At 51.4% G+C, this 13,212-nt stretch overlaps 1 protein-coding gene across 1 annotated transcript in view; it reads right to left on the reverse strand.

Moving 5' to 3' along the window:
• IGDCC3 (immunoglobulin superfamily DCC subclass member 3) overlaps positions 1 to 9,738 on the reverse strand; it is a 111,709-nt gene extending 101,971 nt beyond the window's left edge. The window contains exon 1 of the mRNA XM_068143496.1: positions 9,672 to 9,738. Coding sequence (XP_067999597.1) covers positions 9,672 to 9,738 — 67 coding nt within the window. The remainder of the gene's footprint in view (positions 1 to 9,671) is intronic.
• Between the last annotated feature and the right edge of the window lie 3,474 nt (positions 9,739 to 13,212).

Below are 13,212 nucleotides of genomic sequence, written 5' to 3' on the forward strand. Positions count from 1 at the left end.
GAGCAGCTCACAACACTGGGACACACAGAGGCAATTTCTCTTGACCAGCCACAGCAGAGACTTTGTAATGCCTGTGCCTAACACAGACCCCACCAAGGACAGGATTCCACTGCTTGAGGCTCAAAACCGGAGCAGAGAGCAGAACGTTAATGCATGGCAAAAATAAAAGCGAGGAGAAGCAGCAGTTATCCTGCAGAAAAAGCAGGGGAAAAGGTCTGTCTTTTCTGCTTTGCAAACCCAGTGAGATTTTTTCCTTTCTTTCTGCAAATCCCCACTGCTTTCTACAGCAACTTAAATTGGATTACGGGGGATAAACATTGAGTGCAACCTGAGCCGAGGCAGATGGACGGAGCAGACAAAGAAGGCAGGGGTAGTGCACGGCAGGTCAAAGGTACAGCAGCCAAGGTATGAGTGTGTGCAGGGAATGGACAAACTCTACTTAGTGACAGACACCTAAAACACAGACTTTATTAACCCATTAAGTCTTAAAATGTCAGGCTAGCTCCAGCCATCTCGGTGATCTATCGCTCACTGTGACTTCTTTTTTATGAGATAGCCCTGGGGTCCTCTCAAGCAAGTCAGACCACAGCCAGCACAAAACCATCAATTACTTTTTTTTTGGGGGGGGTGAAAATTAAGGAATTAGATGAATGCTCCACATTTTTCTGCAAAGTGGACAGAGTCTTAACAGCACCTACCATGCTGGGGCCCCGTTCCCTGTGTGAGTGCTCCTGGGAGTTAGAAAGGATGAGAAGCCTCATGCCCTGACACTGAACCAAGGAGGACTTCTGACTCCAGAAAGATTGAACAAGATTTTGGGATTTAGCTTAACAAGCAATCAGAAAAAATCCCTAATGAAATAAATGCCCTATCTCTTCCCTCTACTCTCAGATAAAGCAGCTTATTATTAGATGTACAATAAAAGGAAGAATCAACATAATTACACGCCCTTCCCACAATAGCTGTCATTATAGCAACCATCATTAAGGCCTGTGATTGGAGATAATCATGTTTACCTCCATAAACAGTCAGTCTTATCCTAACTCCAGGCTGCAGGAGAAGCAGAACTGATGATGATCCTAATTAGGACCAGTACCCTCAGACACAGGTTGGGGTGGGGACAGCACTGCATGGTCCTAGGGTTTCCTCAGGCTGTAGGCAAGAGCAGGACTGTGCCTCAAGGTGTCACGTGGTGCAACTGGTTTGTAACCTGCAGACACCTCGAGGTGCCCAGAAGCATCTAAATTCCTCCTCAATGGGTGCTTTTCTCAGGGGATGTTTTTCTGACTTGGAAGAAATCCCACTGACACCTCCCTGGTGGCTTCAGGACCATGTGACCAACTTACTGGACACACAGGGAGAAGTAAGCCCACCATACCTGGGGAACTGGGAGAAGCCAAGCTCTTTCTTCCATCCCAAAATGGGGATTCCATGCAAACTCAGCCAAAAGCCTCTCTCCTCCCAAAATACTTAGATACTGAAATATGCAGAGAGGTATCTGCTGCTCTTCAAAAGTCCTCATGCCTTTCCTTGGCATCATGGACACATCAGACACCCTAAAGCTGTCTATCTTCATTCTTAAAGAGATAGATCTGAAATTGCCTTTACAAACTGAGCTTTGGTCCTCAAGGGACTCAGTATTCCACTCTGCAAAAACCACAGGCTCTGTCTTTTATGGGGAAAATGTCTGAGTCTCACAAATAGGTAAGTCACTGGCAGCAGGATCGGCAAGAGTCTCACTGGCAAAGCAACCTGAGCTTGTTTCTGCAGCCCACCAGGTCCTCAGCACACAGAAATCTCTGAGGAAGTGGCCATTGGCTCTTCTCCAGCCTAAGGTAACCCTGAAACCAGCCCCATTCCCTACAGCACTCAGCCTCATGGCATGATTTGGGGGCAGAGTGATCTTGGTGAGAAGAACTCCCATTCCATGCTTCCACAAGCCACAATGTTCATGGAAGTTTTCTCAGTGAAGGATGAGGCCCTGAGATGCTGCACACCATCAGAAACAGACACAAGAAAGTGGCCTACAAAAGCCCAACCTGAGAGCCACATGGCTGATGAACATCCACTGGAGAGAAATGGGTGAAAGGCACAACAGAAACTGGGTGCTTTACACCTTCTCATCCCCTTCTAAAGAGCCTCCTGCATCCATTTGACTGAAACCAGAGATTATTTGTATTTAAAATGGTTTTCAAAGATCAGGTTTCAACAGGGATGTTTGGATTTGGCATTCCAAGACTGGCACTGTGGGGCTCCAGGTCTTGGAAGATGGACTCTGAATGCACAGTCCTTCCTCCCTGGGATGCCTAGGATGAGACAAAGGGACAGCAATGCTCACAGAGGAATCTCCATGGCAGGCCAAGAAGGCTCCTGGTGTTTGCTCTAGAGGCCAGCTCAGATGGGCCAGAGGGAGTAATGAGGGGTAATGAGGGTGACAGGGGACAGAGGGGACCCAACTCCGTTAGCATAAATAACTGACTGTTGTTCCCAGCAAGGCACAGAAACACTGCAAAGTTGCAGGTAAGCAACACACTGAAGGCACATGGAAACAGTAAAAGTGCAATTAATTGAGAGAGACAGAGAGGAAATGGCCAAGGCTGTGTTCATTCACTCGGGGACTCTGAAAGCCCCATCCCTCCCCAACAGCAGGCTGCTCATCCAAGACCCAGCCCATCGCACACAGCACTCCGGGTACCTCCTGAAAGGGACTATGAGGCAGCGTGGCTCACAGCCGCTCTCTGCTTGAGATGAAACTCTGCTCAGGGCAGCTTGAGTTTGTACTTAGAAGCAGGGGTGTGAGGCAGGATTGGCTCGGCGCTGGCAGGCTGCACCGGGGAGAGCACGAGGGAAAATTGCTTTGCCCTCCGCAGAAGGACAGAGGGAGGAGGAAGCGTTATTAGCTCTGACATAAAGGCCACAGGAAAACTATTGGAACCCTCACTCTACAAGTCTCCTTTTGAGCAACATTTACCATCTCCCTGAGCAATACAATATCTGACTATATGTGCAAATATTTAACACAAACTCCCTTCCCTATTGATCAAGCAGACAGGCGTACTCAGAGAAACTAATTAGCACTTGTGCTTTTGAACCCAGAGATTTATTTAGTGCTGAGAGAAAGAACTCCGAATTAATGGGAAGCTTAAAAGACACTTTGAAGTACATTTAAAAAAAAAAAAAAGAAAAAAAAAAAGTTTAATTATTTTTTACTTGACACTGTGATTCATGTTCAAAGCTTCAAAAGAACTCGCTCCTAGGCCAGCATTGTCCGTCCTTTGCCGTTCGGGAAGCCCGATTTTGGCTTTCCCCTCCCGCGCTGCTGAAAACCGCGAGCAGCTCGTCTCACCGCTTTAATTAGCGGTGACATCCATCGCCGAGGACCTCAGTCACATCACTGCTCGTCCTCCTGGAGCCTGTCCAGCCCCACAGTCAGCAGAGTCATCCCTGCCCCGGGAGCACATGGTCCCGACAGATGAAGCCCGTATTATTACTCCCCTTCTAGACAGGGAACATTAATCACAGAGAGATGAAACGACCTGCCAAGAGCCTGAGCTGAGCTCATGGCACGGCGAGATATTGCACAGCATCATCAGGAGCACTGGTGGGGAGATAGAGGCGGTCCCAGCTCCAATCCCATCGCACCAATAGCACAACATCCACCTGCAAACTGCCTCTCAGGAGCAGAAATCTGCCCTCTCTGATTCACCCTGTTTGTTCCCTGCCTAACAGCATAAATCAGCAGTGACCCACCAGAGCAGCCTTACCACCACCAAGGAGAGCCATGATAGTCCTGCTTCAATAAAGCCAAAAGAAGGTGCCCCTGCATCCCTGTGAGGGACCATAGTGGGATGCACAGGACTAAAAACCTGGCTGGGACAGCCCCACTAAAGAGGGCTTCTGCTTTTTTTTTTCCCCAGTGATTCCTTCTTGGTTTTTTTTAAATCCTTCTGCAAATGGGGGGATATGAGATGAAGTGAGATCTAGACCTGAAAGATGTTCTCCAGCTGATTAAAACAGGTTTCAGGCTGATGAAATTGGCAGCCTAAAATTCCAGCTGCTGCCCCCTTAAATATCCTTGAGGCTGACCCAGACCCTAAGGAGAGAAGCACTGCACTGCAGTAAAGTGCAAATTGGCTCTTTAGGGCAGCCAGAAAAACCTACCCTGAAAGAAGAGGAGAATCGGCTGTAACAAGCCCAACATCTTGCTGGCAGTAAAGTTTACTGGCTCAGAATTTTTTATTTGTTTTCCTTTTGGACAGGAGGTTATATAAAGTGATTTTTCCATCAGGACACATAAACCACATCCATTCATTAAGCAATTGCAGGAGGTCTCTGTTGAGGATACCGCGACCTCTCAGCCACCTGATGCAGAGCCCAGAGACATGCCCAGCATCACTGCCCTCGGTGGGGACACAAATTTCAGCCAAGGAAGACAAACACAGCCCAAAGAACCAGAAAAGTGGCCCCAAATAATTTTCAGATGTTTAAGGCCAGACTGGGCAAATCCCAGGAGGTCGCTTGTTAAACACAGTGTGGAAGCTGGAAGCATTCAGAGCACAAAGACCCTTTCCAGGATGAGCTCGGAGTCCTCCTCAGAGCTGGGCTCTGAGAGGCTCCCCCACCTCTGAAGAAGGCAGGGTGAAACCTGTTGGTGTAGCCAGAAAGGGCAAAGACCTTTTCTGAGTTAATTGCCCTCAGTAGCTCCATCCACAGTGAGGCACCCACAGAGCATGGCAACAAGCCCAGAGAGCCAGGATGTGTTGTTATTTGCATTCCCCACGTGTCTCTCAGCCCTGACCAGATCACAGTCCTACCCCAGAGAGCATCAGCAATACAAATAGGGAGCAGCAACCAACTGCACGTGAGAGGACAGCAAAGGCAGCAGCCAAGACGGCAAATGCTGTGCCCAGAGCAGGGGTCCCTCCAGGATTCAGCCCCCAAAGGTGCTCTAATGTAGAATGGGGCAAGAGCCAAGGTTCCCAGTTTCAGATCCCAATCCTGCAAGAAAGCAACAGGGAGATGGCTGTCCCCATGGCCAAACCCAGCAGAGAATGGACTGGCCACATGGTGGGTAATGATGGTCGTGGATCAGAAAAGTGGCTGGGAGGAATGTGATGGCACAAGGCTGCCAAGGGAGCCATCCTGGTATGACAGTGCCAAAATCACCAGCCACCACAGTCCCACTGCCCAGTCCCTGAAATTCAGTTTGAGTTCCAGCCAGTGGCACTGAAGAGTGTGCAAGGAAAGGCAAGGCAAGGTCCTTCTGGAGGATGAGAAGTTTACATGCATGTGAAAACCTCTGATACTCTTCATGGCATCCAGGGGATTCAAAGCAAACACAACACTCTGTCTTCCCTGCCATCCCCTCTGCCTTAACCCCTCCTACCCTGAAATCCAGGCTAGAGGAAAGCACCACAGTGCTCCTCTTGGGGAGCCGAGCACTGCACCAATCCTGATCACCTCAAACCAGAGCCATTTCCTAGCACTTCCTTCCCTTTCCATGGACTCTCCAGTTTCAGCCGCGAAGATCCTTTTGCAAAAGCACCCTCACTGCTCACCCACCACAACCCACCTCCTCCTGACTCGCCATTAGCTTCATCAACACAAATCCATGTATAAGACCGACAGAAAACCAGGCAGCAAATGCTTGACTCTGCTCTGAAACTCTGGTTTTCAATTGTGGAGGAGGGAGTGACTCTGGGCTGTTAAGTGACTGCGCTCCTCTTGAGCCCAGGGCGCGATACGACGGTGACATTTGATACGACAGCGAGGCCAGCTCAGCGCGCCGGGCGCTCTCCTCCGTGCGGTCGCCTACTTGCCTTTCTCTTTACCTTTAAAGTGCAATTATTGACATGTTGTCCTCCTTAACCATCAGTTTTATATGCTTGCCAATGACTCTGGAACATGTGTAAACAATTATTTTTATTTTCCTGCAAACCCAAAATGTTACATATTCTGTCAGGACACGCGGACCCGGGTAGGTTTTCATGAGCCCTGATCCATAATTTATTAGTTTCTAAACTCTGTAAAACTAAAAGCTCCAGTAAAGTTCAAATAAGTTTGTGATTTCAAAGTAATTTCCAACGGGCTGTTCCTGTTCCTGCCCTATGTTATTCGGGTGGTTTAAAGGGGATTTCTTAATCTGCAGCTGGGGGGGGGGGGCTCCTGTGTTGTTTTGTTAGAGCAAATAAAAGGACAATATCCGGGGTTAGAAGCCCGGGAGAGCAAAGTAGCAAACACAGGGGGAGAAAGGGGGCATGGAAAAAGGCATCTTTGGTCCCAGATCTGTCACAAGGTGCAAAATAAAGTGCGTGGTCTGCTTGAACGCTCGCTGCTTTGTGGGGAAAGCTGGGTGCTGGCAGCAGTTTCACACCAGCTCTGCCACATGCTGCTCCCCGTGCCACAGCCCCACGTCAGGGCCCCGTCCTGCTCCCGCTGGATCCTAATGCTGTAGTAAGGCGAGCAGGCCAGGTCTGGCCATCCCAGCACAGCAGAGAAAGATGTCTCAAGACAATGGGATGGGGAAGTGGTGGGGAAGCAGCATCCCAAGGGTTTTTGAAGCAAGGGGCTGGCATTTTGCTAAATCATCGCTTTGAGCCCCACACGCTGTGACATGAGACTTTCCAGAAATGAGGAAATCAAATGGAGCTCCACACACTGTGACATGGGACTCTCCAGAAACAAGGAAATCAAAGAAAGGGGTTCAGACAGGAAAGAGAGAGTGAGGCTTCCTCATTGCAGACATGAAATGAGGGCAGTTTTGCAGCTCTCCACCAGACAGCACTGCACCTCAGCTACTCCACACTGGCCCATGCTGGGCTGATTGAACCAGGGTACATGGACCAAAACTGGGATTGAGCAGGAAGGAGAAGAGCAGGGAACCAGGCTATAACCTTGGATCTGGGATGCTTTGTACAGCTTCTCTCCCTGTGACCCTCTGCCAGCACATAAATGAGCACAGGAGCTGAGCCTGACAGGTAATAAGACTACAAGATTTCTAACTCCTTATGTGAGGGGCGGAAGGAGAGATTAGAAGGGGACCAACCTGCCCTATTCTCCTTTCTCAGCTGGCTTTTAAATGCTTTCAATCAGAAGTTTAGTTTTGGCACTGTTGTGGTCCCAGCAGATGTTTGGTTGCCGCTGGCATGGGTGGCTGCACATTTGCACCCCTGAGTGAGCTTTGCACCCAGCACCAGTCCCAATCATGGTGCACAAGGATACAGTTGTGAGACAACCACCCCATTTCATGGGCTGCCTGCTGCATCCACCACGCGGGAAAACCACATCCCAAGATTCTCCTGTTGAACCCCTCAGAGAGACAAAGCCCAAATGTGGGCTGGAATTTCACAGATCATCCCTGAGTGTTGCCGGGGCAATGATACCTGATACTCTCTACATATATTAAGAAAAAAAGTCAGGATATTACACCAATTTAGGAGAAAGCAATCTTTTATTTTGCATCAAAAACAACAAAGCCACATGGAGTAGGAATTAGTGAAAGCTTATAGCTTCAATAATTTAGAAGTTAAGCCTACTTAAATATAAATGATGATGTTTAATTCCAAGGCTGTTACTGAGCAGAGCCGGGGAGCCTCTCGTATCCTATGCCTGCCTTTGAATGCCGGGCTCAGCAGAAACAAAAGCTGTCCACCACCCAGAACAAAGAGCTCCAGGAAAGTTAAAAAAGAGAGAGAGAGAAAGAGAAAGAGAGAAAGCAAGCAAGCAAGAAAGAAAGAGAAAGAAAGAAAGAAAGAAAGAGAGAGAGAAAATACTGTCTCACTGCTGAGCCCACTCCAGCATGCTGACCAGCAGCTCCCAACGCATGGTTTACAAGCGCCAGGCCAGCATTTGGAGGAGTTAGAAACTCACAGGAGTGGGAGCAGAGCATCCCATCCCATGCAGCGTCTGTCCCCGCGGCAAGGCTTTCTGCTCCAGCTCTGACTGACGCCGACACTGGAGGGTTTATTACATTCAGCAGAGCACAGAAGCATGTTACCTCGCTCTTCACCGTGTCCAGAGCGTATAAACCCATCAAGGGAAGGGGGGGGGACCCTCACAAAAGGAAAACTTTTGAAGTGCAGCCAAGCACTCTTCAGTGGGGCCAGCAAAACACACCTTAAAGTCAAGAGCCACTGACCTGCCAGGTTGCAGCATAAACAAACACACAGGGAGATTTGGACAGCAGCAGGCAATAAACTAGATGCAAACTCAACTTACTAAAGTTTTGCTTTCAAAATCCACTTCTTTATCTTTCCTACCCCTAAAATAAACTATTTTTTTCCCCAACCATCCTGCATACCCAGGAATCCCAGCAGGGTAAGGAGACCTGCTTCCGTGCATCCACTTCACAGATAACTTGGATTTTCCGCATGTTACACTGGCTTCTCCTCGCCGCGGCTGCTATGAACCACGTGGCGAGGTTTATTATGGACAGAGACCACAGCCTGGTTTCCTAAACACCTCAGCAGATACTCTCTGATTCATCTAACAGTCACTTTTCTCCCTCTGACCATGCTGGGCTGCCAGCATGGGTTCTTTTAAAACAATTCCTACTTTTCTCTATCTTTAAGGCTGCAGAGTAAAGAGCAGGCAGGAGGCACATGGCTGTTCTACTAGAACAGCATCTTTCTCTGTTTCCTTCTCAGATTAGCCCCATGCTCAAGAAGCATCACCAGCAGAAGGAAAATATTGCAATTTCTCAGCAGGACAGTAGGTCCAGGGAAAAATCTCTTTGATGTTTTTGTAGTTCGGCCCTGATCCAGTGGGTGGTGAAGCCGGCTGTGGCTGTGTGAACAGAGCCAGTCATTATAGGAAAGCACAATACGGGGAGGTTTAAAGTAGCTTGCCGTCATCCCCACAACTTGCAGCCCAACGTCTCTCTTCTAGCTACCAAACACGGCTTTGCCAACAAACACGACTCGCTGGCTCAGGCACTGTCTCCCGCTCACATCACCGATGATGATTTCGGGTCTGGTGCCTGAGCACCACCGATGCCCAACCACGCCAATGCCACGGCAGCCACCTCATCCCATCCCAACACTGCCCATGAGGGCAAGGGCTCCACAAACGGTCCCCTCCCTGGAGCTCTCCACACGCGTGGGGTTTCCAAGTGAAAACACAGCTCCAGTAACATGTCTCAGGCAGATTAAGGTGTTGGAAGAGCTAATGCAGGAGTCTACAACCGAAAGCCACGACCCCAACGGGATCCTCTCTCCAGAGAGACGAGCTTCCCGATCCCTCAGAGGGATGGTGACACGGCGGGTGACACGAAGAGCCCTGGCCGCACACCTCCGCACCGCACAGGCGGACACACGCGTGTCGGAGCCGCGCTCGGTCCCTTCAGCTCCCTCTCGGAGCTGTTCGGCCCCGTTCAACCTCCACGGCTGTCCGGTGCCACCGGGACGGGCTGAGCGCGGGGCTGGGAGTGACCGGCAGGCGTGAGCGGTACCGACCGGCTGGAGACAAGCGCGGAGCTGGGGAGGAACACGGGGAACCGGGGACTGGGTGATAAGAGGACGCGAAGTGCGAGAAGCACCGCGGACGAGATGGAGCGACCGACAGAACGACGCACTGACCGAGGGGCGAGAGCCGCGGGGAGCAGCGCCGGTGCCGGCTGCGGCGGCAGCAGGTTCCGTCCCCCCGCCCGCTCCCCAAACCCAGCCCGCTCTTACCTCCGCGGCAGCCGAGAAGCAGCAGCCCCAGCAGGCAGGCGGGCAGCGCGGAGCCCGGCGGAGCCATGGCATCCCGGGCGGGCGGGCTTGCCTCCCTGCGCCCCACGGGGAGGGAGCAGCCCGCGCAGGAGGCAGGGAAGGAGGGAGACGAAGCGAGAACCACCCTCCGGTTGGGGAAGGCGGGGGATAGAGGAGGAGAAAAAAGAAAGGCAAAAAAGGGGGGAAAGCGGATTTCAGCGGTGCTCCCCTCCGCGCGAACACGCCGCCGCGCCGGGCGGGCGGGGGGGGCGGCGCTGAGGGAGCGGGGCCGCCGGCGGGCGGGGGCGGGCGGGCAGCGCCTTGCGCCATCTTGCGCATCGGCCAGGGCGCCGGCAGCGGCGCGGCGGGGCCGGCAGGGGCGAGGGGCCGGTCCCTGTGCGGGGCCCCTCAGCGCCCGGGATCCGTTCGCGAACCCCCACCGAGGCTCTCATCGCTGGAGTCTTGTCACCGGAGCCCAGTCACGGCGCTTCCCTCACTGGTTCCACTTCACGGGGCTCCCCTCAACGGGGACCTCTCGTCAGAGTCCCCTCACGGGTGTCCCATCACAGGTCTCCCCTCACGGGGTGAACTTCATGGGGCGCCCATCTCCAGAGTCGCGTCACCAGCCTCATGAGGCTCCTCTCCTGGGTTTCTCCTTTCTCGTCATTTCATGGGTCTCCCTTCACATGTCCCTTCACTTGTCTCCCCTCGGCAGGGCAGCCTCATGGGTCTCAGTACAGCTGTTTCAATGGGGCACCATCCTGAGTCTCCTCTCACTGGAGTCCTCTCATCGGTTCCCCTTCCTGGGGCTCCCCTCACAGAGCTCCTCACACTGGGGCTGTCTCATAATGGGGTCACCCCTCACTGGTGCCTTGTCAGGGCCTGCCTGAGGCCTTGCCCCACTCCTCAAAGCAGGGCATCCATCCCTCCAGGAGCACAACTGAACCGCCCAGTCCTGACTGGCCCCACCATGCCCAGGGGATGGCAGCCAGCACGAGGCCTTCCTTCCTGAGCTTGTGGTAATGATAGGAGAAGAAGTTTCCTTTGTCTTTGACTCAGAACTTCTCTCCTGCCCCTCACTGTTCACAGCAATGTAGCTTCAGCAATGGTGTTTGCATCTGCTACAGCAGATGAGGGCAATGTCCTATCGCCAAGCCTCTGCAGCTGTGTCCTCAGCTGAGGAGCTGCCTCTTGCCTGCACTTAGGGATGGGACCCAAAAATCCAGCATTAAAACCAGGGAAAACACTGATGAGATAACATGAACCTCAACTGGTTCCACCAAGCATTTAATTTTTGGGCTTTGTTTTGAAGAACAAAAAACACCCACTGAGGTTGCTTGCAATAGCTGGAGGTGACTGGCATCCCCAGGAAGCTAGGTAGTGGGATCACAAAGCAATAGCTGCATAGAACTTGGCTTGTCCCACCTCAGTGCTCCTTATTTTAAACAATGTCCTAAGCTGACTTACCCAGGTCAGTCACACAGATGCTGGACCAACTGGCTCACGTTTGAAGAGGCCTCAGTGAAGATGAACCCAGTAAGGGATGAGTCTGCACCTAAACCCTGCCACAGCCCTCAGGATGATTCATCCACCCTCCTGGCATGAAATGAGGATACTGTAGCCCTACACAATTCTAGCACCCACTTGGCATTTTGCTGCTTCCAACTGACCCTGCCCAGTTCCATGGTTCACATTATCCACAAACACAACCCCTGTCATCACCATCAGCAGCCAAAGTCACCTCTGCAATGACAGCTCAGTGTCTTGTGTGGAGTTTGCTTGTCAAAACAAAACTACTACAAAAAATAAAAGTGGATCCTAATTAATTTACTGTTTTCAGGATAAAACCAGAACGTGATGAACCAGGTTACTGAAGCCTGTAACCATGCCCAGAAACCTGGAGGAAAACCCTTTGTAAGGGTTCAGCCACAAGCAATGTGTGGCTCCCCTGGACAGTGCACCCTGAGCTGCTGGAGTTGGCTAACAAGGAAAGAAGACGTCACTACATCTGCTCCACATTAAAGCTTCCCTCATTTAGAAGAGGGCTGAACTGTATGAGGCTGCTTTCAGCCAGGGAAGAATTTGCTCTGGCTCCATCAGCCTCTCGGTAACATCTGAATTTCTGCACTGTCCCTGACCTTTTGGCACCAGCCCTGCTCCTCTTTCCCAGCCGTCTCCCTGGCTCTTGCCATGGGGCCCCACCAGCATTTCTGTAATCCTCACAGCTATCATGGGCTGGTGGCAGCTCGCAGGGTGCTGCCAGCACTGAGGACAGCTTGTGGGAGTTAAAAATTCCAAAGGGAATGGAAGCACCATGTGCTTTACAGGGCTTGTTTTCCCCAGGAGCTCCAGTTTGGGATGTTTTGCTCCCATGCACAATGGCAGGACCCAAGAGCCCACAGAGGTAACTACAAGTTGAGGACACCACCAAGCTCAGCCCTGCATCTTGCAGATGACTCTGGTGACATTGCTAGTGTCACATGCAAAAACGGCAAAGCCATGTAAGATTTTAAAAGAAAAGGGCAGCTTTGGGGCTCTTTGAGCCACCTAACAGCAGGAATCTGGAGCATTCCTCTTTTTCTGTGCTCCTCTGTAACCATGAGGGCTTAAGAAAGTTGCTTTGTACTGGAAGCAGGAATTTGCTTATCACACTGTGAGCAGAAACTGGAGCCTTTAGAAAAGCAGCAGGGTTACAGGAGCGACAGTGCCCAGCCTGAAGCAAGGCTCCAGCCACCTTCCCTGCAGAGTGGCTGTGGAGTCCATCCCTCTGTCTTCCCTCCAGGGTCTGTATGTCCTCCCTTTCCATGAGAGCTGGCCTCAGAGGATGTTCCTCACCCCTTGCACAGTGAATTTCTATTGGCATAAAGAGTGCTCCTGATTTACACCAATTAACTGCAAACAGGTCCCTGAGACACCATTAGTAGTTTCAGCAGATGAAGTGGGAGATTAACTTGTCTGAATTCACCCCATTTATTATTGTGTGTGTTATTGTGGTTTCCCTGTCTACTAACAGCCCAGGAACATTTCACTTCTGTACATACATGTGGGGTTTCAGCATGTTTTGTGGTCAGTGAGCAACAGGGAGGGGAGTTGAAATGATAGCACTTACCTCAAGGCATTGAGCTGAGTGTTGTCCCAACAGTAGTGGGACAGCTACAGGATGTGCTCCTGGGAACTGCTCTCCCCTGCAGAAACCCTTTTTCAGCCCCTTTTGGCTAAGAATGCAATTGTGGTGGCAGCAGCCAGCACTTGTCACCACACCAAGGGGTGCCTCCTGGCACTTAGCTGCCTGGCTGAGGAGGAGCTGCGTGTTCTCCACTGAGAACCATGGTGCCACCAATCCAGCAGTTTTGCCACCAGTGGAAATGACTGTGAGGAGCCAGCAGGAAGAATGAAACCCACACAATTGTACCTGCCTTGCTAATCACAGAGGTCTGACTGTTGGGTGTAACCACTGCTCTAGTGCCTTGATGGAGGGGGAAGTTGGAGGAGGGCCCCTGGGATGCAGTTTCCACCATGGGTG

Source organism: Melanerpes formicivorus, unplaced genomic scaffold, assembly GCF_026170545.1.
Source record: "Melanerpes formicivorus ecotype bairdi unplaced genomic scaffold, bMelFor1.0.p_v2 SCAF_10, whole genome shotgun sequence".
NCBI lineage: Eukaryota > Metazoa > Chordata > Aves > Piciformes > Picidae > Melanerpes > Melanerpes formicivorus.